At 54.4% G+C, this 23,421-nt stretch overlaps 1 protein-coding gene across 1 annotated transcript in view; it reads right to left on the bottom strand.

The window, feature by feature from the left end:
- Window positions 1–980: 980 nt before the first annotated feature.
- LOC100346971 (sodium- and chloride-dependent transporter XTRP3) overlaps window positions 981–23,421 on the bottom strand; it is a 36,822-nt gene continuing 14,381 nt past the window's right edge. The window contains exons 3-11 of the mRNA XM_051851702.2: window positions 22,058–22,149; window positions 20,081–20,308; window positions 16,351–16,461; window positions 15,242–15,483; window positions 13,690–13,852; window positions 10,641–10,845; window positions 9,127–9,286; window positions 4,687–4,852; window positions 981–4,214 (exon numbers count right to left, since the gene is read on the bottom strand). Coding sequence (XP_051707662.1) covers window positions 4,065–4,214; window positions 4,687–4,852; window positions 9,127–9,286; window positions 10,641–10,845; window positions 13,690–13,852; window positions 15,242–15,483; window positions 16,351–16,461; window positions 20,081–20,308; window positions 22,058–22,149 — 1,517 coding nt within the window. The 3' untranslated portion in view covers window positions 981–4,064. The remainder of the gene's footprint in view (window positions 4,215–4,686; window positions 4,853–9,126; window positions 9,287–10,640; window positions 10,846–13,689; window positions 13,853–15,241; window positions 15,484–16,350; window positions 16,462–20,080; window positions 20,309–22,057; window positions 22,150–23,421) is intronic.

The following is a 23,421-nucleotide window of genomic DNA, read 5'->3' on the forward strand; positions in this document are numbered from 1 at the left end:
CACTCTGGGTGCATAGAGTTTGCCCACCACACCACCAGCAGGGCCCTAGATCCCAAGGGTGCCTGTGTGGGACTGTGCCCATCTTGCAGCGAGGTGCAAGTGGGTAGGCCCTGGGGTTCAGTTGCTGTGCATTGCAAAGAGAATTGATTCAGCTACTGACTCATTTAAATAGAGGTGTTGCAGGAGCCCTGCTTCTGTGTCTGTGTCTGTAGTGTGAACATGAGTACAGAGACCCTGTGATGCTTGCACGGTGACAAACATGCCTAACACGAGTGTACTCGTCTGGAGCACGCCAGGGAAATCTGCTCCTAGCTGCCAGGCAGCCACTGATGGGTGCAGTCTGCTTGCTGGGGAAAGGCAGCTGGCGGGAGATACTTCATTGCCTTCTCCAACTTCTCGCAGGCAGACCAGCGGTTCGTGTGGAACGGACATCTTCTGCGAGAGCTGTCTGCTCAGCCAGAGGTAACGTGCATGGAATCACATCCGCTGTGTCATGAAGACTTAACTACACAGTGACTTAGCATAAAATGACTATTCACCAGGGATTGGGATAGATAATTCTGATTTCACTCTGTGTGGAACGTACACACTTGGATCAGGTCTACACTCGCTTGGTTGAAGAAGCCTAATTCTTTTACTATGAGCTGCTGTAGGCACCTTAAGTAAAAATGCGTTGCTTTCTGTAAGAGAGAGAGAGCTAGAGTGGGTGTTGGTGGATGAGCAATAGAGAAGTGAGGGCCAGGGCTAGGACCCCAGACAACTGGGGCTCTGCATGTGTCTTCCTGGGGCTGTGGCTTCCGTCAGTGACCTGGGAGAGATGTGTGCAGTGTCCCTGCCTCTGTCCTCTGTTTAGTGAAATGAGGTTATGCAGAGGGAGGCCCCACTAAGAAATCAATCCCGTGAGCCCTCCCGAACTGCGACTAAAATGAACAAAGAAGCAAAACTACCCGAAACAAAATCACACCTGTACTAAACACACACATGGGTTTTCTCGTCTTTATTCCGAAACAATCCAAAACCTGTGTCCCTAGCATTTACCTTCTACCAGGTATTACAGTAACTGAGATCAGTTAGGGTAGGTGGGAGGGTGTGCTGGGCTCTGTGCAAACACTCTTGCCACCTTAGCAAGGCTGTGAGAGCATCAGAGGGGGCCACGCGTGGTGAAGATGGGTTGTGTGTTGACTCTGGGAAGTGGGTTTGTCTGGTTGCTCTATTTCTTGTCATTTGCTAGTCTTGTTCGGAGAAGTAGTTTGTGGTGCAAACAGCAGGGTGGGGGGATCTTTGCCTGGGAGGAATGAAGAAGTTGCAGGCCAGGAATGAAACAGAGGTGAACATTCTGCAACGCAGGTGCTCACTGTGTCCAAATCTGTGCCTGTGCAATGCAGATGACCGCAGCGGGTCATGTCACCTTAGAGACATTTCTGTAACAGGAAAAGGTGCCCTGCGCTTACTGCTTTTCCATGTTTCTGTATTACCTCGTCATACCTGTGTGATACCATACTGCTTCTTTCACATATTTACTTTTGAGGTGCATTGATTATAAAGACATTGTCGTCTCCTTGTTTCAGTCCAGTGGTTTGCTCCTCCACAGTCCCATGCTGGGCTCCTCACCTGATATTACTCTTAGTGCACAGCGGGCTTTAGGGTTTATTCTCATGCACACTTAGAGACAGCTTCTAGAACCGCATGAGCAAAGTGTTTCAGAACAGGTAGAAATTGCTACCAACAAGAAAGGCAAACTCGTTGGCACAGAATCTTAGAACACGGATTGCAAGTGGCCAGTAACAACATGAGTTCTTCGAATTATTCTCTCTCTGTTCAAGGATTCTGGGGCTCCTGATTTAACGACAAAGACTATGTTTCCTCTGTTTTGCCTTTATCTGCTGTTCCTTTGTATCTGTAAATTTCAGGACAGCTGGAACCCGACAGTTGAGCGGCAGAGCTCTTGGGGCTCCTGCGGTGATTTCCAGGTTCTTCTGCTCAGCGTCCTCCACGGCCACCGTCGGTTTTCCGGCATCAGATTGTGCCAGCCCCCACACCAAAGCTCAGCACAGTTGTTGCCCTTAAAAACATTCGAGCCTCCTACCCCAGCCTACATGGCCCCGCCCGCTCCTGCATGCGCACCTCCTATCATGCTCCTTCCTATTCCCACCCCAGGGCCTTTGCACTTGCTGTTGGTTCTGCCTGGACTGACCCTTCCCTGGGAATTTGTATCATGAGCTCACCCTTATCTTTCAATTCCAGGTCACATAGCCCCTACTCGAATCTCCCTCCCCACAGTACATTAGCGCCCCTCTAAGGCCATCATCTGGGCCCATTCATTTCCTTCTTGGACACCATAAGTCCACATTCATCGCATTGACATGTTGTCTAGCGTTCTCTCTCTCCTCTCCCAGAATCTAAGTGTCATAGAAGCTGGCGTCGGCATCTGTTGGGTTTACAATCCTCCTGTTACCTCTCCAGGGGCTGCTTTGTAATTTGCAAATTGAGAAAGTTCAGGAAAGGCCAGTCCGTGAAACAACGTACAAAAACCCGATCCACTGCTTGACCCATTTTTGTCCTCAGTTGAGGTCCCAAGGTCAATTTGAATCAATGGTGGTCTCCCATGGCCCCGGCCAGAGAAGTGCTGAGGACTGGGTAGGCTGCCCGGGACCCCCTCCAAAGCAGTGGGAAGATTCTGCAGTGACTCACAAGTGTCCCCTTCTGCTTTCAATCCGATAGATGGGAATGTGTTTTCCTGGCTGGTCCTGAAGCAGCTGTCTCTGTCCTCTCCTGCTGTAGGTAGCAGAGAAGCATGGGGGAGAAACCAGGGCGCTGAATATTGGGGTTCAACACAGCCCGGTCTGTACGTTTGAAGGGACAGTCATCTTTTGATACTTGGATTTCTGGGGACACTGGGAGTGTGGATAAGATGACAACTCCAGACAGAAGACCTTGCTAATGCCTATTTTTGCAAAGTTTATAGCATGAAAAAAAAAAGTTAAAAAAAAATGACATTGCTGGTTGATGTTACCATGTCTTCAGAAATGTCTGTAGAAAGATCCCCAAAGAAACTCTCTGGATGCCAAGACTCAGTGAAGCACCGAACGTCAGAGCAGGGGACCTGGACCCACTGATGGCAGCAAAACAAAGACTAGGTGGCATGGTGGGCGGCGCCATCTCACACGGCCGGCGTGGCTTCTGTTACAAGATGCCCTGTTTGCATTGCGTATGTTCTAAAAAACTATTTATCTGTACATAAAGTTGGTTGTAAGTGATGTTTGTGGTTGTTCCTGTAAGTTGGCCATGCTGTGCAAACAACACGAAGTCAGTGTTGAGCTCTCCTCCTCATAGGGGCTTCCAGAACTTTCCCCACTCCACAAAGACACCACGGGCCATGGAAGACACACCTTGAGGACCAGGCTCCTCATGGCAAACTTCAGTTGGGGCAACATTGGTAGAGGGGGGCAGGTCCTGGATCCAATGTGCAAGGGCTTAGATTCCACAAAGTTCCCACCCTGGGGTTTGCAAAGCTCTTCTCCGTCTGTGGCCAACAGTCCTGTTAGTCGGCAAGTGGGGAGGGGCAGCGAGGTGCTGCACGCTCACGGTGGGCGAAGGCAGCAGTACGGACCGCACGCTGACAAGAGGAGAGTATTTCACCCCGGGCACCTCAGCACTCCCGAAACCGATCCAAGTGCGGCTGCCTCTCCTCGGTGCAAACCCAGTGGCTTAGATTTGGTCCAAAAAATTAAATCAAATTTCTGCTCGCACCATGCATTCATTTTAGGATTTCCCTAGAATGAAACAAGGGAATCTCTTTAAGGCTGGCCCGATCAGACTGAGCCTGGGTCACAAGGAGGCAGCCGGACAGGACCTCCCGGGGCAGGTCCAGGGGAGAAAGGGCAGCTTCCTGAGGTGGGGAGGGGTGCTCTCCAGAGCAGGTGTCCTTTGTGTCCTTCCTCCACACCGTCCTCATCCTCCTGTGCAGCCCAGGAAGGTGACGGCTGCCTCCCCTTGGCTTCAGTGCCTGCGATGGCAGCCGAGCAGGGTGTACCTGGGAGCCGGAGCTCTGGGGGGCCCTGATCTCAGGACGCGGGGGCTGTGTCTCCTCTCTTGAGGCAGCGCAGGATGAATGTCCCCAGGGCCACCAGGGGGACGCACATGGTGGAGGCGGCCACGAGCAGCCCGATGACAGCCAGAGCATACGGCGGGTAGTCCCTGGTCACCAGCTGGCCCTGCAAGGGGGAACAGGAGTCAGCAGCAGGAAGTGCCCCAGCCCACAGGCGCCCACTTAGGGGAGCAGGGTGCTGGGGGGGAAGGGAGCCTGGGGTGGTACCCACTGCGAGGCCCGCGCAGCCCTGGAGTTCCCAGCAGGGAGATGAGTCCCTCCCTCCAGCCAGCGGTAGAGCTGCGGCTCCAACACCCACAGATCAGCGCCTCATGTCAGAGGGGCCTTGTAGGACCCCCATATTGGGTGCAGTAGCAGCCCCTAACAAGAATGCAGCTGGAAGGCTCTGGGTGGTGCTGGGGAACAGCGCAGCCCAGACCGCGTGGCTGAGCACACCTGGGCCAGGCTTCCAGGGAGGAAGCATCTGTCAAGCACTCACAGGGCTGCTCGCACGCTGCAACCAGTGACCGGTCCGCAGCATGGATCTAACCAAGGCTGTGCTTTCGGAAGTGAGGGGCCTGGCCAGGGAGGGCAGGTACCTGGGTGGCGTCCCAGGCTTGGTACCGCAGCGTCCCCGCCAGGATGTAGTCGCTCAGGTAGAAGAGAAAGAGGCTGATGATGAGCAGCGGGCTCACGACTGCCCACATGATCTTCCAGTACCAGCTGAGGGCGCGGCCGGTCATGGCCTGGAGGTCACGTTCAAACCTGGTGCAGAGGAAGTCCGGGTGGCCCCCGGTGCAGTGATCAGATCTGGTCTGTATTATGTCATGATGTTAAGGGATCCTGTTTCTACCAGATATTTTAAGCCTTCTTGACAGGCATTCAAAAATCAAAGTTCTAAATTCTTTGGACTTTGATATTTCCAGTTGGGCCTCTGGAAATATCAAAGAATACGTCTCTCAGGGTGTTTGGATTACATGAAAGGTACTGTCAGGATATGAAGTGGTGCTAAATGTTAAGTTACGATAATCTAAAAATCTACCGATACAAATGTCCAAAAGTGAAAAACTCTATGGATCTTGTGTGACCAGACATGATGGTTATCTTAATGAGAAAGGCCCAGAGGCCTAAAAGGGGTAAATGATTTGTAAAATCCTACTGATGCTTTCAAAAACAATGTGTGGAGTAAGCAAGTGCCTCTTGTTTGTTAATGAGTTTATAACTTTAACCATGGCTATTTAAAGTCTTTTGTCATCCATAGTTTGTGTTCTCCTCCAAATACTAAAATTCAGATTTGCTGCTGATAAGGACTAAACATTGTTGCTCCTGTGTTTTACTCCGTCCTCCTGTAGGTTCTGAGGGACTTTCCCAGTGACTTGTACCATATTCTGTACTTTGGGACGGCCCTGCAAGGAGATGAAGCCAGTAATGCACTACAGGTTCCAACTGGGAGGAAGTGTGGTTCACTGAGGTTACTAAGAGCAGATAGTAATGCAAATCAATTGGTAATTTTCAAAAGGTTAAAGATTTTTAGAAGCTATTACTGAAACAGCGTTATTGTTCTATCTTGTATGTTATGTTATACATGTGTACATACTATATGTCTACATAGGAAAGTTGAATAAGAGCTCTATTTTAATTGGCTTATAGATAAAAGATTGCTCATAAATTTAAACTGCTAAGTTAACTAAAGGTAGCTTTTGGTTCACATGACCTAGATGAATCTCTGTATCAGGTGTTTTAGGTGTTTATGCTAAGGTTGCTGATCCAACAAGTTACACTGTGTTAGATCTTTAAGAGATGTTTTTAAATACATGATTCTGTAAATTTATAGAAGGCATTGGACCTTCTTGTGAGTGTTTTCACAAGTTGTTATTTAACAATTAAAATTGTTGCTAAGTTTTCATTTGATATTAAGTTACCGACAGTAAGAGAGCCGGGAAGGCTGACTTGTTCCCTGATTTCTCTCTTCTCTTCAAGGTGGGGAACTGGCTCTGTACTGAAAGACTCTCCGGGATGCACAGTTTGATCTTCAGGCCTTATAAAAGGGATGGATAACGTGTTTCTGTAATAATAGCACAGCCAGACTGAGAGCTTCAATCATGATTTCACAGCTACATTTACTTCCCAATAGGCACAGGAAACAGGCAAAACCTCCCTTTCAGACCATACAAAGGGAGAGAAAATTTTCAAGTGAGGACATAGCTTTGCTCATGGGCATTGTCCACCTCACAGAGAAACCACTACCAGAACATGCCTGTGGCTACAGACTTCTAGTTTAGGGCACCAAAGATAGGGATGGCGCACCCCCTGACTTGCATCCTCCTAAAGCTTTCCTCTGGTCTTCCAGAAGGAAGAGGAAGCCAGGCAGCAGAAGCGATACAGAGAGAGGCGGCAGCCCATGAATGGCTGCCTCGCACAGTGGTCTACCCTCAAGGAGACCCAGCCGCCAGTCCACTGCAGTGGCTTTCGAGGCGGAAAGCCAGGGTTGCAGCAGAAGTCAGCTTGTGAAGAGCCCTGGCAGCCCTGCCAGCCGAGAGTTGGGTCACTGCAAACAGAGCTGACCTGCAGTCAAAGGGCGCCCAGGTCAGAGCCACACATCTTGTTGGCTCCAAGCTGAAGAGCCCTTCACTCGGCCCAGCTTCCAAAGTGACCACCGCTGCTGAGGGGACGGCCCAGTAGGGTCAGCAACACTGCAAGCAGAACTGTAGATTTCCTGTTGGAGATGCCACCTGCCGTCACCGGGCCAGCGCCCTTCCCAGGCCAGCTAGGTAATGGGAGTCACCAGGGTGTGCTCCCTAAGGAGGTTCACACCTCCCTTAGGATGTTCCCCATGTGAAGAGATAAGTTAGGCCTGGAGCTCATAACTGGGGAGGCCATAGAGCCCACCTGATTATTATCAGGCCCCTCTGTCAGTTTCTATTTGCCTCTCAGTGGGAAAGCCTGCTCATGGTTTAGACAGCACCTTTCTTAGGTCCTCTAACAATGGCTGTGTCCTTTGTTCTAGACCCTGTCTAGCCCACTCGGGGCCTCATTCCTTTGTAATCATAGCCTCTACTCTTACATCACTGGCTCTTCTTCCAGCCAATGTGTATTGATGGTCTTCTCCCCAACCTAATGTTCTAGGATCAGAATTTTTCTACAGAAAACCCCGCCCATCCGCAAGAGACGCGCGGCCTTTCTTGCAGTCTTGGTCGGGATCAGCTTCTCGGCCTGCCTCTCCTGAGCAGGCATCAGGAACAGCTTTGGGCCACAACGTGGTCTCCACCAACCAACTCCAAAAGCAACTCCCACAGTTACAAGAGGAGGTCACTAGGTCCCCTGAGACCTCAGCTGACACCATCCGAGGTCTCCAAAGCCAAATCACCTCACTAGCAGGTGTAGTACCACAGAACAGATGGGCCTTCACAGTGTTGTTATTATGTTAACCAATCAGGCTACGTAGAACCACATCCATCAGATGTCCTCACCAGGGTCCAGAGACCCCTCGTTTCCTCTCCTCTAGAAAACCCTCTCATTACCTGGTTAATGCCACTCCTAGGACCATCAGCTGCTATTCTCACCCTGGCTTTTATACTACTGTGTCTGTTTAAGAGTTTACAGGAGGTGATAATGGAACGAACCAGGGCCTTCACCAACCAGGTGGTCAACCAAATGCTGCTACAGGGATATACTCAGCTCCCTACCCAGGAGACGGTGGCTTGAGACATCACCCATGCCAGCAGAGGGTAACTCATTGTTCCCATGTCAGCAGGAAGTACTCTAAAAGACAGATCATCGTCCCTCCACCCCTCCTGGACTTTGGGGCTGCTGTAATCCCATACCACACCTGCTTTATAAAAAGCCAAAAGGGGGAATGTTAGTAACATGGTGCAGTGTCATCTGTGACGCCATTTTAGGCTCTGGTACCTGTCACCATCTTGCACAGTAAGCTTCAGTCCTATGCCCAGCCTGATTTGCTGGAAGTCAGGTGACCAAATGGCCCACCCACAAGCGTCAGCTCCACCCCCTCCCTCACCCCCACAGGATGCACTGCCCCCACTTCCCTACCCAACAGGCCTGCTTCCCACACCCATGCTCTCTCTTGACCCTTCTACCCTTTTTCCCCCTCTCCCTCCAGCCTGTTGGGTCCCCCCCCCCCGCCCCCGACAATAAATCTTTCCTTTAACTCCGGTGTTTGGTGTGTTTTGCAGTGGCCTCACACACAAGGACATAGAACAGAAAGCGCTGGGGTCCTTTTGTGTCTTCACTCCACCCCCACTTCCCTGCATAGAGCAAGAAGAGGAGCTGCAGGACCTACACAGAGCTGGTGCTGCCTTGTCACTAGATGGCGCTGTGCCCAGAGGCCATGGATGGGGGGAGGCCAGGTCTCAGGCCCCTCTTCCTCTCCCTCCTTCCTGACCACCTCCCCCCCACCCCCACCCCACCGCCGATGGGCTTGTCGCATCCCTCCAGGGGACCCCCAACACTTTCTCCCCCTAGACTGCCATTTCCCAGGTGACCAGCTGGTCTCACGTTATCAGGGACATTCAGGGGTCTGTGTTTCACCAGCCCTCCCTTGGTTTAGACACACACTCTGGTTTGGAAGTTGCTCTAGGCCACTCGCTGTGGCCCCATCACCCAAGGGAACGGAAAACATCCAGTGCTGCACGGTGCACCGGCAGTGAGAACCCAGCTACATTTGGAGTTGCCAGCTTTTCCAAGGTCTAAGTTCTCAGCCAGACCCTGATCAGGGTTCTTCAAAAAACACAGATGTTGGCAAGAGATAAGAGGAGTCGGTGCGTGCAGGCAGGGTTCCCTGACCCAGGAAGGTGTGGGTGTCCAGCAGGGCCAACTGGCACATGCCCCATGGTACAGAGTAGAAACCCAGCCAACAGAGAAGATTTCAGTTGGAAGCCAACAGAGAGTGGAAGAGAGGCTGAGAATTAGCTGAGATCGGAGGGTAAACTTGAACAAGCAATGAAGAAGGGCAATGCACATTGCAAGAGACTTTTCTTGCATTTTCCCCTTGCAGCGGGCAGGGGCTGGGGTCTCCTCACCTCCTCAGCCCGTACACATAGCACACGGAGATCGCCTCCACCAGCACTATGAGCAGCAGGGACAGTGTGGCTCCGTAGTCATTGAAGATGTCAAACCAGTAGTTGCCAGACTCCAAGGTGAACACCATGCCGATGGCACAGTTGATGAGGCACACCAGACCTGGGGGTGCAAGACCACCTGCTCACCTGTCTGTGGGGTGGCAGGAGCAGACTCTCCTGGGAACGTTGGCCAGCACGTGGGTTGGGAGCCCTGTGTGGCGAGCAACCAGCAGGGAGCGCGGTTCTCATGGGAATGGCGCCAGGCTGTGGGGCGGGGGCTCCTGTTCATCCCAACCCCTCAGCCCCAGGGCTCAGGGGAGCAGACAGGAATGAGGGGATCCTATGAGCCATTTCCTGAGAGCTCTCGCACCAGCCCAGGAGGGGAAGAGGGAGAAACCAGCGTTTACCAATAGCCTACTCACCCTGTATTCCACCCATATGCCTCTGCACCCCAGGTTGGGGGAGGGGGACTCAGAGGCGTGGAGCCCCTCGCCCCTTCCCCCACAGCACACGCGGCAGACAGGAATAGAGCCCCTCAGCCTCCACTCCGGGCATTGGTGTCCCCCTGGCCACTGACTGCTGGCCCTGGGCCCCATGGAATGTCTGCCCTGGCTCCCACCTGCCCTTTCCCCTGTGGCCCTGAGCCCTCTGCACCCTGAGGGGACCCGGCCTGTGTCATGCTGACGACAGAGACCAGACCCCAGAGGAGAGGGGACGGGCCCTACCCGCGTGGTCAGGGTGAGGGGCTGGAACCAGAGCTGGCAGTGGCAGAGAAGTCTCGTCACAGGGACGGGGCTGGCCACGGCAGCCTGGGTGGATGGAGCTGACGGCTGGAGGGAGCTGGGAGTGGTCTGATTGGCAATGGCAACCCCAGTGCCTGGCAGGATGGAGGAAGGAAGAGTGGCGAGTCCCCCATAGCAGTTCTGACACAGGCGGTATGGGGGTGATGGCTCCTGCTCCCCACATCTCACCTAGAGATTGTCAACTGCAGGGTTTATTAACATGGCATTCAAGAACAGCACAGACAAACCTGAAATGTCAGAGGTGACTTCTAGAGGTGCCTATTGTCTGGGGAGGCGTGTAGGAAAGTTTTTCACCTTGACCTAAGAGGCAGTTACTTGGGAGGCTACAAGTCCACAATTAGTTGATGTGTACTTAAGAAACACATACTTTAGCATGGGTATACTTCAGTTAAGACAACGAAAAACCAAAGCAGGCGCTCTCCTAGCCTAGTGATCACCATTATTCTGGGGCGGGACGAGGTCGGAGGGGAGGTGATCCCTTCCCCATCTCATGCCCTCAAGAAGGAAACCACACCAGGTGCGTCACCTGACCCAGGTCCCAGGTTTCCAGACGCAGACCCTGGCAGGTGAGGGTGCCACAGACCCCAGTGGCTCTGCCTGGACAAGCACAGGTCCCCGCCATGTCCAGTCCTCCCAGACTGACCCCGTCCCTCCCCCGGCTGGTCCGCTGACCTGAGATGGCCTCCCTGGGCAGGAGGCTGGAGATGAACTTGCTGTCGGTGAGAGGGGTGAGGATGGCCGCTGTGTTCCCCAGCATGCTCCCCACGCCCAACATGAGCAGCATGAAGAAGTAGAGCACCGACCACAGCTGCGACACCTCCATGTTCTTGATGGCCTCCGTGTAGACGATGAAAGCCAGGCCTGTGCCCTGGACGGCCTGCGCACAGAGGGAAGACACTGGTTCCATGGCCAGGGATCGAAGATGCACAGTCGCCTCACCCACAGCCTGGGCTATGCAGCCTGGGGGGACCCCAGGTCTGGCGATCAGCAGCTGCCTTTGGAGGGGGAGGCTGCCCTCTGCAGATCAGCCGTCCTGGGCCAAGCAGCCACAGCAGCCACAGGGCAATCCCAGGTGCAGCGTGTGTGGAGACCTGCCATTCAACCCGGAAGTCAGAGGTAAGTTCTGGGTGAAACATAACACGGGAACGCTCGGAGGACGTCTGCCCCCAGTGTCCTGACTGTCTGGGTGTTCCGGGACCTTTGTGGCTCAGAACAGAGGAGGGATGCTGGTGCCAGAGTGGGCTGACGAAATGCCAAGCATCTGGTCTGGTGGGCAGCAGCGAACCAGCAGGGGCAGGGCAGCTCAGTGGTCAGTTCCCCGTGCAGGTAATGCTGTTGTGGTGACCCTGAGCTGGGCGAGCCAAGCCTGGAACTGCTGCTTCAAGACAGAGGGCCTGAGTGTGTCACAGGAGTCATGGGTGGGTGATGCTCTCTACGCACCAGCAGGTAGGAGAAACAAAATAAACACTGCTGGGGTAAGCCCCCTACCGTGGATGCACGTGACTGCCAGGTTAAGCAAGGACCTCACAACCAGGGATAAAATCCCACAAGAAACTCAGAGGCAGCACGAATAAGAAATAAGATTCTGACCAGCCCTCCCCAGGGGCACCAGGTATCACAGTCAGATTTAGGATTGCTATGGACCGAGCTGCAACCCGCTCAGATTCCCACATTGGAAACCCTACTCCCCAACGCGACTGTGTCTGAGGTGGTCTCCACTACCTCCAGGAAGGTGAAATGAGATTGTAAAGGCAGGACCCTTTCCTTTCTTCCCTCCTTCCTTCCTTCCTCTTTTTTTTTTTTTTTTTTTATTTGACAGACAGTGAGAGAGAGAGACAGAGAGAAAGGTCTTCCTTCCATTGGTTCACCCCCCAAAGCCAGGCACAGGGGCTGAAGCACTTGGGCCATCTTCCACTGCCCTCCTGGGCCACAGCTGCTGGACCTTGATCTTGGGCCCGCAGGCCCCGGACCTGTGCTGGGGCATCTCTGTCGTTTCAGCGCCTGTCCATGTTACCTTGTCATGGCGGCCTCAGTGCACTGCTGTAAGAGGATGGGTTGGCACAAGGGCTCACCAACCCATCACTGGGGCAGGGCGGGGGGAGCCAGCCTGAGCTGCAGAAAATAAGGGGGCTCGCGGCCGGTGCTGTGGCATAGCAGGTGAACCATCACCTGCAGTGCCGGCATCCCATATGGGCACAGGTTCGAGTCCCAGCTGCTCCTCTTCCAATCCAGATCCCTGCTATGGCCTGGGAGAGCAGTAGAAGATGGCCCAAGTCCTTGGGCCCCTGCACCCATGTGGGAGACCCGGAGGAAGAGCCTGGCTCCTGGCTTTGGATCAGCCCAGGTCCGCCCATTGCAGCCATCTGGGGAGCGATGGAAGACCTTTCTCTCTGTCTCTTCTTTTCTCTCTCTCTGTAACTCTGCCTTTCAAATAAATAAAAGAATCTTTTTAAAAAATGGGGGCCAAATACAGATATTTAACATACAAACAAAAACAATATTTCTTATCAAGAGATCTGTAGTGAAAGGAGGTATTTTAAGGGAGACAATCCAACAAAGAAGGCTGGGATGTGGGAAAGAATGGTGAGCAATCGTGTCCTGTGAATGGATTTGAAAAACAGAACAGGATACTGACTGATGGAGCCGAGACAAAAAGTCCTGGACCCATGTTGACCTCTCTCCTACACACAGCAAGCAGGTCCCGGTTTCTCCGCCCTGCTGACCAGCCCCGCCCTACCTGGACTGCTGAGCGTACCACTGAGCTCTCCCCACTCCTCCCAAGCTCTTCCCCCAAGCACAGCAGCTCCGCCCCAGAGCCCAGCCTCAGCCCAAACCCCTCGCAGCTCACAGCTGTGACCTCACCAGACCTTTAGAGCTCACCCAAGCTCCCCTTCGCCACGTTGCACTGTGTAAACTGCTGCTCTGAAAGGGAAGGGGCTCCCTCTCTCTCTGCCAGGTGTTCACCTGGGGGTGAGCCCCCACCCAGCTTTATTCTTCTAAATAAACCTGCTCTGGCCTTGGCTTCATACTCTGTCCCCTGTGTGGGGGACCCAGAGGAAGCTCCTGGCTCCTGGCTTCAGATCAGTACAGCCCTCACCACTGCAGCTATTTGGGGAGTGAACCAATGGAGGGAAGATCTCTCCGTCTCTGTCTGTCTCTACCTCTTTTTCTGTAACTCTACCTTTCAAATAAAAAAATATTTAAGAAAATAATAATATGGTCCTATACATCTTATCAAAGACTTGCCAAGATTTTCATTTGGAAAATTCATTGAAGTTTATAGAAGACCACGTTGACATCCAATTAAACACTGCTCACAAAGAATGCTACTTGTAAACAGGAATGGCACTTCATATGTAGGTAGGAAAGCTCTTGCCACACAAAGGGGGCTTTGCCTTCCTCCCTGAAACTTTTTTTTTCACATTAAATAAAACAAAAACAAAAACAAATCTGAGCCCAAAGTGAAAAATGTGACAGAAGTGACAAATGGTCCATATGTGCGTGTTTGTCACTTTGTTCTCCATTCTTCCTGTACTTTCTAAACTTAAGAGAAGGGCAGAAGAAGAGACACGGGTCCCACAGGCACCTGACCAGGCAGAGGGCCGTCAGGGCTGTCCTCCGAGCGCCCTGGACCTGCTGGTGCCTCCCCCACCGCCCGCCGGCCCCACACAGGCTCCCGGTGCACAGAGGCGAGCCCAGCCGCCAGCCGCCAGCTCCTCACCGTGTTCAGCTCCGACTCCAGGCTGCAGTTGTGGATTTGCGGGGCTATGGCGCTGTACTCGCTGGGGTAGGTGGACGCCAGGTAGCTCTTCACCTGCTCCAGGTTGTCGGCGGTCACGGAGCCATCCTCAAGGTCGAAGGAGTTGATCAGCAGCAGAATCACCCTGCAGGGCAGAGCGCGACACTGACCAGGGCCCGCCTAAGAGCCCCTTCCTGCAGGGAGACCCGATGACCATGACCCTTGTAGAGGCGGGGGAGATCCTTGGACACTTAGGAGGCGGTGGTGATGGCAAGCAGGAGCTACAGCCGCGCAGCCCGGCTCTTGGAACCTCCGGACCAGTGCAGTCCTCTACAATTGCTGTGACAAGGGCCAGCCTCCTGCTGCCACAGGTTAAGCTGCTGCCTCCTCACTGACATCCCCTATTGCAGCACTGGTTCGAGTCCCGGCTGCTCCTCTTCCTATCCAGCTCCCTGCTGATGCGCCTGGGAAAGCAGCAGAGGATGGCCCAAGTGCTTGGGCCCCTGCACCCACGTGGGAGACTCAGATGGCGTTCCAGGCTCCTGGCTTCAGCCTGGCCCAGCCCTGGCCATTGCAACCATTTGGGGAGAGAACCAGGAGATGGAAGACCTCTGTCACTCATCTCTTAGAGATTTTTAAAATCTTAAAAAAAACACACACAAATTTTGGTGACCTTGGAACGTTCTGTCTTGATGTCTGGTGCCCAATAGCCATGTGTGGGGCCTGAACACTTGCCACAGAGGGTCCCAGTTAAATTACTTTAATGTCTTTTTTTTGTTTGTTTGTTTGTTTGTTTGACAGGCAGAGTTAGACAGTGAGAGAGAGAGACATAGAGAAAGGTCTTCCTTTTCCATTGGTTTACCACTATGGCCGGTGTGCTGCGGCCGGCGCGCTGCACGATCCGAAGCCAGGAGCCAAATGCTTCCTCCTGGTCTCCCATGCGGGTGCAGGGCCCAAGCACTTGGGCCATCATCCACTGCATTCCCGGGCCACAGCAGAGAGCTGGACTGGAAGAGGAGCAACCGGGACAGAATCCAGCACTCTGACTAGGACTAGAACCCAGGGTGCTGGTGCTGCAGGCGGAGGATTAGCCTAGTGAGCCACGGTGCCAGCCAAATTACTTTAATTTCAAATGTAGAATTATTTGAATGTAGGTGAGTTTTTTAAATTCAAAATAATTCACCTGGGTTCACATTAGAATTTGAAAAAAGCCTCTTGTGTCCAGTGGATCACGCTCTGGCTCCCGGGAAGGGCCACAGCGGGTTCTGTGAGCTCCAGGCCTCAGCTGGAGATGCCTTGGGAACTCAGTCTTGTTTGTAGAAGGCCCTGTGGTGCTCAGGGCCTTGAACACGTGCGCCTGTCCTTGGCCCTGGATGTGATCATGGACCTGCCCAGGTCATGGACCTGCCCAAGGCCACTTTCTGTGACCCTGGATCAGGGACTCCAGCAGGTGCTCTTGACTTCCTGGCCCCGCCTCCCCACCCAAGGCCCAGGTCAAGTGGAAGGGAGGGTGAAGGGCAGAGGCCTCACTTACTTCTGCAAGCAGCTCTCGTAGTTGAAGGTGGCCTTGAAGCCGTAGATGGAGAAGGTGACGATGCTGGCGAATATGGAAGTGGAGCTGTTGATGAGGGAGACGATGATGGCGTGTTTCTGGCAGTTGTTGGAGGGCTCGTTGTAGCTGGCAAAGGCGATCAGGCTGCCGAACCCCAGCCCCAGGGAGAAGAAGATCTGTGTGGCCGCGTTGATCCAGGTCCTGGGGTTGGCCAGCTGCTCGATCTGCAAAGCCAGCAGGGACAGGGCTGACGGGCCCGGGGTTCACTACGAGTGGGACATGGAGTAGATGGAGGTAGAAGTTGGGTTTGGATGAATCTAGTGTGGTCGGGGGCATTTGCAATGGGAACACACTTTGGGGGATGTTACAGCCATGTTGTTTCCAGGGGTAGAGTTGCTAAGTGAAGAATGTGTCTCTGGGGCTGGTGCTGTAGTGCAGCTGGTAAAGCCGCCACCTGCGGCACCAGCATCCCATTTGGACACCTGTTAGTGTCCCGGCTGCTCCACTTCCAATCCAGCTCCCTGCTAATGGTCTAAGAAAAGCAATGGCAGATGACCTAAGTGTTTGGTCCCCCTTGTGGGAGACCTGGATGAAGCTCCTAGTTCTAGGCTTCCGCCTGGTCAAGCCCTGGCTTTTGTGGCTATCTGGGGAGTGAAGCAGTGGATGGAAGATCTCTCCACAAATGAGCACGCCCACTGGAGAGTGATGGGAGAGGGATCGTAGCAAACCCAGGAGACAAAGGCGAGCATGGACTCGAGTGGGTTGCTGATGGGCCCAGGTTGGTGTGGAAGGGACTTGGGGTTTACTTCACACGGAGACCAGAAGGGAGCGGGGGGCAGCAGTTAGAGTTCAGGGAGGGTAGGACAGGGTGCTGGGAGGAACACTGAAGACCCCAGAACAGGGCTGGGGACCACCTGGCTGAGACGGGGACCCAGGCCCCTGGGGGACCCCAGCCTTTGCCGCAGCCTAGGGACTCACAGCACCATCCCTGGGTACAGCCTCCAGCTACCCTGCCCCTGCCCCTCTTCCCAGGCACCCCAGGAGGCAGCCGGATGCACCAAGCACACCGCCAAGCCCGCCCCCAACCGCACCTTGGGAGTGAACATGTACTTCAGGCCATTGGTGGCTCCGTGGAGCGTGAGGCCCCTGACCAGGTAGATGATGAGCACACAGTAGGGCAGCGACGCAGTGAAGTACACCACCTGCGGGCGTGAGGTGCACAGTCAGCCCCCTGTGGAGGTGGGGACCAGGGCGGCCCCTGGGCATCACCTCCAGTGCTGGCTTCTCGGGCTGCGCCCCAGCTGCCCACAGCCGGACTCGGTGCTGGCGTTCTTGGTTGCACACAGGGTCGGCTCTGGGGCTGGAGGGACGCGGCTGTCACACCTGTGAGCACCACAAGCAGAGCTCTCGTCCAGCAGAGGGGGCGCAAACAGGTACTGAGGCCTCCGCCCCTCAACCTCCCTTCAACTTGACCTGACTCTAGAAAGGACTGGAGGAAGCCCACAAAAATATACCAGCATGAACATTTTCACCGTCATAAATCACTTTGCAAAAAAAGTACAAGCAACGTAGTAAGGAGTCCAAAGGAAAGATAGCCCACAGGAGGGGTGTGAGTCTCTACCCTGTTTCTGTGCCAGATCCAGTGGTGAGCTTCCTAGTGGCTTGAGCAAAGAAGGAAATGTGATAACATCCACGATTCATGTTGTCTCTTTGGGGAAAAACAAAACAAAACAAAATAAGGAATAGGGTAGGAGAGGTTTTTCCAGGAATGGGATAGGACAGAAGCTTGGCCAGGAGTGCTCATAGAGGATCCGCAGTGACTTGTGCAGGTGCCCCGCAATGAATACACTGGGAAGATGCAAGATCTGATTTATGTGGCAACCCCCAGGAAATGCGTCACTTCCCAGGGCTGGGAAACTGTATGTAAGGGGAGCCTTCGTCAACCCCCTCCTCTGTCCGTACTGACAAACACCCCAGGTTCAACAACGTCTCTGTATCTTTGGAGCCCAGGGTTCCTCTGGCAGTAAGCCTCTCTTATCTATATTAAGTCATTCTAACTTTTACTAAGCCTGGAACGAGAGACCTTCACGTGAGCTTGGGCACACCCAGGAGTGTTTTTTTGTTTTTGTTTTTGTTTTTTTCCTTTTACTACAAATCAACTCCTAAGCAGGTATTTCAAAATGCTCATGGAAAATGCAACTAAAAAGAAGGTTAGGGCAAGGGAGCCTTGTCTTGAAGCCACCAGTTGGGATGCCCACATCCCATCCGGGAGTGTGTGAGGTGAGGTCTGGTTTTGCACCCTGCTCCAGTTTCCTGCTAGCGTACACCCTGGGGGGCAACAGGGAATGGCTGCATTCGCTGAGACCCTGCCACCCACTTGGAAGACCTGGGTTGAGTTTCTGGCTCAGAGCTTCGGACTGTTGCAGCACTGGACACTGTGGATATTTGGGAACCGAACTAGCAGGTGGGAGCTACGTCTCTGTACATCTGAAATAAATAAATAAATAAAAATTTAAAAAGTAGATCATTTTAGTGCACAAAATAAAGTTATCCATGCACATGAAAGATCTTCAAAAAGTTCGTGGAAAATGCCTATTAGGTCAAAACTACACATGGATTTCAAAAATCGGCTTACCAAAGTCATCTTCCTAATCTTATCTTTCACAAGCCTTATGGCATGTAGGGGAAAGACATGATTTGTGATCAAGGTCCAAGTCCTCTTGAGGTACACAGCTGGTGACTCAAGACATGATGTGGCTCCAGCTTCCTGGGGCATCTCCAAGGTGACGACAGTGCCACTCTACCCTCTCACCTTGCGGATGGCCCTGTGGAGGGTGGCTGTGACTTCAGAAGAGAACTAAGTGCACCCAGGATTATCAGACGACAAATCAGATACAAGTGGAGTTGAAGATGGGGAAGGCCAGGGCATCCGGCCAAGGATCTGCAGGAAATGAGGAGGAGTGGGGAGTGGGCCCGGGGCCTAGACATGTGGGGGGCACTGAGGGAAAGCCCCTGGAGTTTCCTCTCTTCCCCTGAGGTGGGCAAGTTCCCCAGGGGCCTCTGGAGTCCTGACAAGGTGGCTCCCCCCCACATACGCACACACAACCAAGTGGGCAGGACTCCTGGACACGAGCTTCCCACCTCTGACCCACCCACAACCATTCCCGGAGGAGAAACAGGAGATTCCCACAGAGAGCCTTTAACACAAATCGTGCCCCATAACTAGAGCTGTGGAGGCACAGAGGAGGTAGGTGGCAAGAATAAACAAGCTTTGACAGAGACTGGGCACACCAGCAAGCCATCGGTCTCCAAGCTTCCAGAGGCTGCCCTCAGATCTCTTGGTTCACACTCATAATAACCTGGCCAAAAGAAATTCTAAACACACTGCTTCTGAGCCAGGCAGCATCGGCCACACTCCACCATGGGGCTGAGAGGGTCCTGCGAGGTCTGATCTCTCCCTGTGCTGGTGAGCCCCCTGCTCAGCTGTGGAAAGGGGTCCCGGGAGCTAGGAGGCTGGGTTGTGGTGGAGGAGCAGTGGTTTGAGCACTTCCGACAGAGCTAGGAGTTCAACAGTTCGCAGGCACACCCGCAGCTCAACTACTGATCCGAGTGACAGCTGCGGATGACCTGCGGAGCTGAACTGCTGAGCCCAGCTGTTGGCACAGATCCACCCGGCAGAACTGGATGACACACCGCGGTGTCTGAACAAATGAGCTGCCTTCGTTCCCTAGCTCATCTCCCTTGTGTCCTGAGACTCAGCCCATCCCTCCCTCTGGGTCAAACTCACCCCACACTGATCGCAAGTCTTGACAAGCAAGCTGTCATTCAGGACCCCCTTGGGACTGAAGCGATCAAACCAGCCACCGTCTCGCAAACCTCACAGCCTCAGATTGCGAGCTCCTACATGGCAACCCTAATAAATGCCCCCAAAACGTAATCCCTCTAGGTCCTCATCCAAGTTGATTTTCTCCTGGTTGAACGCGTCTCGGAAGACAAAATACAATACCCTACACAGCCCGATACTGGGGCTATCACACGATCCCACCACGCGGCTGTTATTTTGTTCAAGATGCCTCAGGAAAACACGAGTGTACTGCGACGGCTGGTGCCAGCCCTGGGCAGCGTGGCTGATCTCTATGAGGGTGGCAGTGTCTCAGGCAAGGCTCGCTGGGGGAGGGGATTTGTGCCCAGGCTGGAGCAGGGTGGCAGCTACAGAAACCTTCCCTGCAGCCCCTGTCCTCCGCATAGAGCCGGGTCCAGGGATGCATCTGGAAGAACAGGCTCCATAGGGGTCACAGAAGGCACTTGGAGCACAGGGTCCAAGCCCGGTTGCCCATGACAATCATCCGGGAGCCCGCGCACGTGCCCCGCTCAGTGGCTCCCTAGACGCACAATCGCAGCCCCCTGGGGAAGGGCAGAGGGGGCCAGTGTTTGAAGCTTCGCTGGCCAAGATCATGGTGCACACAGCGGAGGGGTGCCCCAGGCCCACGGACAGCTGCTCAGAGTCTTACAGGCGGGAACTCTGGCCTGGTTGCTCAAAGGGTCTGGATTTGGGGCTGGCTGGGATAGAAACGCTCATCTTAGGAAGCGAGAGTCCTGGACACCACATTTAGAGCTGCGACTGGAGCCGCCTCTGGTCATCTGCAGGATCACGGGTCACATGTGCAATGCTGCTGCTTGCAGCACCGCTGGCGCCTCCTACCCCAGCAAGCTCCGCCCCTCGGCCGCCAGGAGCCAACCAAGGGCACAGGTGTCTGCTTTCAGGCCCGCCCCCGCGAGGATCGCCACGCCCCTTCCCCGCCCCCAAAGCGCCCCGCCCACCTTGCCCGTGGACTCGGTGCCCCGCAGGATGCACAGGTACACCAGCAGCCAGGCCAGGAGCAGGCAGAGCGCCGGCTCCCACTGCACGCCGCCGCTCTCCTGGATGGACGGCGAGATGTTGAGGGTCTTGCGGTACCAGAAGTACTGCGTGGACGACGCCTTCTCGCACTCCTCGTCGTAGCCCGTGCGGTTTGCGTTCAGGGGGCACACGGACCACGGCAGGGGGTCCTGGGGGGCCAAAACAAGCGTGTTAGGGGGAGGCGGGGCTGAGGCCCGGGTCACCGGTCACTGAGGGGCCCCGGAGGGCAGGGTTCCCTGTGGTAGAGACGGATCCCAGCCATCATCAAGGACATGGGAGCGCAAGGCAGGGGCTCCGGGGAGGGGCCTTTCCTTCCTTGCTTAATCCACAGGTCTGCAGAGCACCACGGAGCTCTGTTGTGGGTGAAAAGGACCGGCCATCCAAGGGACAATGGCACCTTCATTTACCATGGGGGCACTCTGACCCTCAGCGTGGGCAACACTGACCCAGAATGGTCAGGACCTGGTGAGCGGACTGGTTTTTTGTTTGTTTTGTTCAAGTCCAACCAGAGAAGGCCAAACACGCCCCCTAACTAATCATACAGCGCAGGCTGCCTCTCATTAGTCCCACTCCTGCTTCCCCAAGCCACCCCCCCCCCCCCCCGCAACAGAGCCCCTTCCTTGGGATCAGTGCTGTTGTGCGGTGCCCAACCAACTCAACCATCCATGCAGCCCTGCACAGAGGACAGGAACAGTGCCCAGGCTTCAGAGTAAGAGGTGCTGTCCTCTTGCCCCCTGGAGGACTGGGGAGAGGCAGAGTCTCTGCTGGTGTTCATGGAAACTCAAGGTTGAGCCAGGATCAGAGGCTGTAGCCAAGCTCAGGGAGAGAGCCTTCCAGTCAGGGATGTGTGCGACAGGCAGCCAGAGTGGGGTGTGGACGTAGCACTTCCAAGTGTAGATGCCACATCAAAACTACTGGAGTCATACCAAACACTCCGTGGGGCCCCCAAAGACTCCGGGCTATGCCCAAGCACTCCAGATGCCCACTGATTAGGGTCAGCCCATAATTGGGCTTGAATATCCAACCCTGGGGCAGGACTGAACCTCAAGATGCTGACAAAGCGGGAAAGAGTAAGCTGTCAGCCTGGGCCCCTCCTCCTCTCTTCCCAGCTGGGAAGAAGGGGAGATGGAGGAGGTCGTGGGAAGGCAAGCAGGTGCAGTGGGGAGTGGGGCCCCTGAGAACGAAAAGGCAGGAGCTGAGGATGAGAAATGATGAAGAGTGGAAAGTTCTGGTCTTGGATGCGAAGAGTGGAGGCAGAGTTCTCTCTTCTCTACCATTTCCAGCCCTTGCATACTTTCTGTGGCTATCATCAGGAATGAATTGCTTTAATTATTACTATGTTTTAATTTGAGAGGCAGAGTAACAGAGACACAGAGAGAGCTTCCTTCCACTAGCTCAATACCCAAATGCCTGCAACAGCCAGAGCCGGGAACTGGGAACCCAGAAGATGGCCCAAGTGCTTGGGCCTGGCTACCCAAGTAGGAGACCCAGACATAGGTCCTGGCTTTGGCCTGACCCAGCCTTGGCTGTTGCAGTCATTTGGGGAGTGAACCAGCGGATGGAAGATCTGTGTCTCTCCCAATCTCTCTATTGCTCTAGCTTGTGAATAAATAAATCTTAAAAAAAAAAAAAAAGCAAGCTATGGGTGGGGTCCCCAGAACTATGCACACAAGCATGTACACACTCATGCACCTGCTCAATCTGGGTTACCAACAAGAGCTCCATGGGGCCAGGGCTCAGCGCCCTCTGCTCAGCCTGGGGTGCTAGGCTTGCCCCACCCTTCCCGCTGCTCCCCTGAGGCTGTAGCCCTCATGCATCCCCCCTGGCCCTAGCTGGGCAGCCCTGTGCCGCCCCTGTCTCTGGTGCCCATTCTTGCTCTGGCGTGGGCTCTGACTCACCTGGAAGGAGTGGAAGAGGTACCAGAAGGACCAGGCATTGATGACGTTGTAGTACATGGAGAGGAAGAAGGAGACCACCACGCTGGCGACGCCTGCAAGGAGGCACAGGGGTGGCGATCAGGCGTGCAGGGACAAGACGGCCGCAGCCCACCCAGTGTGCCCTCCTGGGACTGCCCTAGGGACAGGGCCTCCCTTCACCAGGTCTGTATGTGGTCAGTATGACCAGGCAGCTGTCGGTACTCAGTATACTTGTTTCTCTTCCCCTAACCTCACTGCCATCTTCTGAGACATGAGGCTCATGAGGTTATCTTTAAGACCTCAATGCCAGGTGCTGTGCTAAGCATGTCATGTATCTTTGGTGCACACAACAGAATTATTCCCATTTCACAGAGGAGAAAACTGAGGCCCAGAGCATGCCTAAGACCACCAGCTAGTAAGTGGCAGAGCCAGGGTTCAAACCTCATAGGGTGAGCCCTTGGTCACTGCCATGTGCCACCCATGTGGCCTATGTGACAAGGGCTCTCACCTTGACTCATCTGAGGTTGAATAACTGGGGACAAACCCTGACATCTGGTGGCAGGGAGCAGTGGTGTGGGAGGGGTGAGCGCTGTCCGACCTGGTCCAGCCTACATGGAACCCAGGGTGGGACTGGGAGCAGAGGAAGGGACGCCATCAGGGCAACTGTCCCCACCTCCTCTGAGCCCACCCGCTGGGACAGAACTGGCCACGTGGGAGTGTTTACACACAGGTGTCAGCAAAGGCTACCGACCAGTGCGGTTCCTCCCCCAACGCAGTCCCAGAGCTGACCGCCAAATGGCCACCTGCACTCCCGGGTTGGCACTAACATCCGGTGTCTTTGCTATTTTGCAGCAAATGCTGCCTCTGGGAAGCCCTCTGAGATTATCTGCTCAGGCAGATTCTAAACCTCACACTTCCATGCAAAAATTCAGAGCTGTCACGAACAGCAGGCTGTGTGAGTCCAGAGCTGACCCGTGAGGTCACAGGACACCTGTCTTCTGTAGGTAAGAGCAGGTGGCATCTGGCTGACACCCCGCTGCCCTGCCTGCTTCCCGTGTGGGTCCCTGGGCTTGATGGGTGCAGGGAGGTGGGGAAGAAGACCCTTTCCCTGCCAATCACGTGCGCCACGCTTCTGCTCACAGGAGATGGTCTCCCCCCAGCTGCTCACGGTCAGGAAGAGGCAGTGAGTGTGGGTATCACAGGCCAGCCCAGGGCACACAGCAGTGCTCACGCCCCTGTGGGCTGCAAACATGCCCCCCGCCCCCAGCCCACGCTGCCCGGCACCCTCCTGGGCTCTCTCTGGGGGGGGTCCCAGGGTGGGAGGGGGCTGGAGAGGGCCCCACGTA

Source organism: Oryctolagus cuniculus, chromosome 10, assembly GCF_964237555.1.
Source record: "Oryctolagus cuniculus chromosome 10, mOryCun1.1, whole genome shotgun sequence".
NCBI classification, from domain to species: Eukaryota; Metazoa; Chordata; class Mammalia; order Lagomorpha; family Leporidae; genus Oryctolagus; species Oryctolagus cuniculus.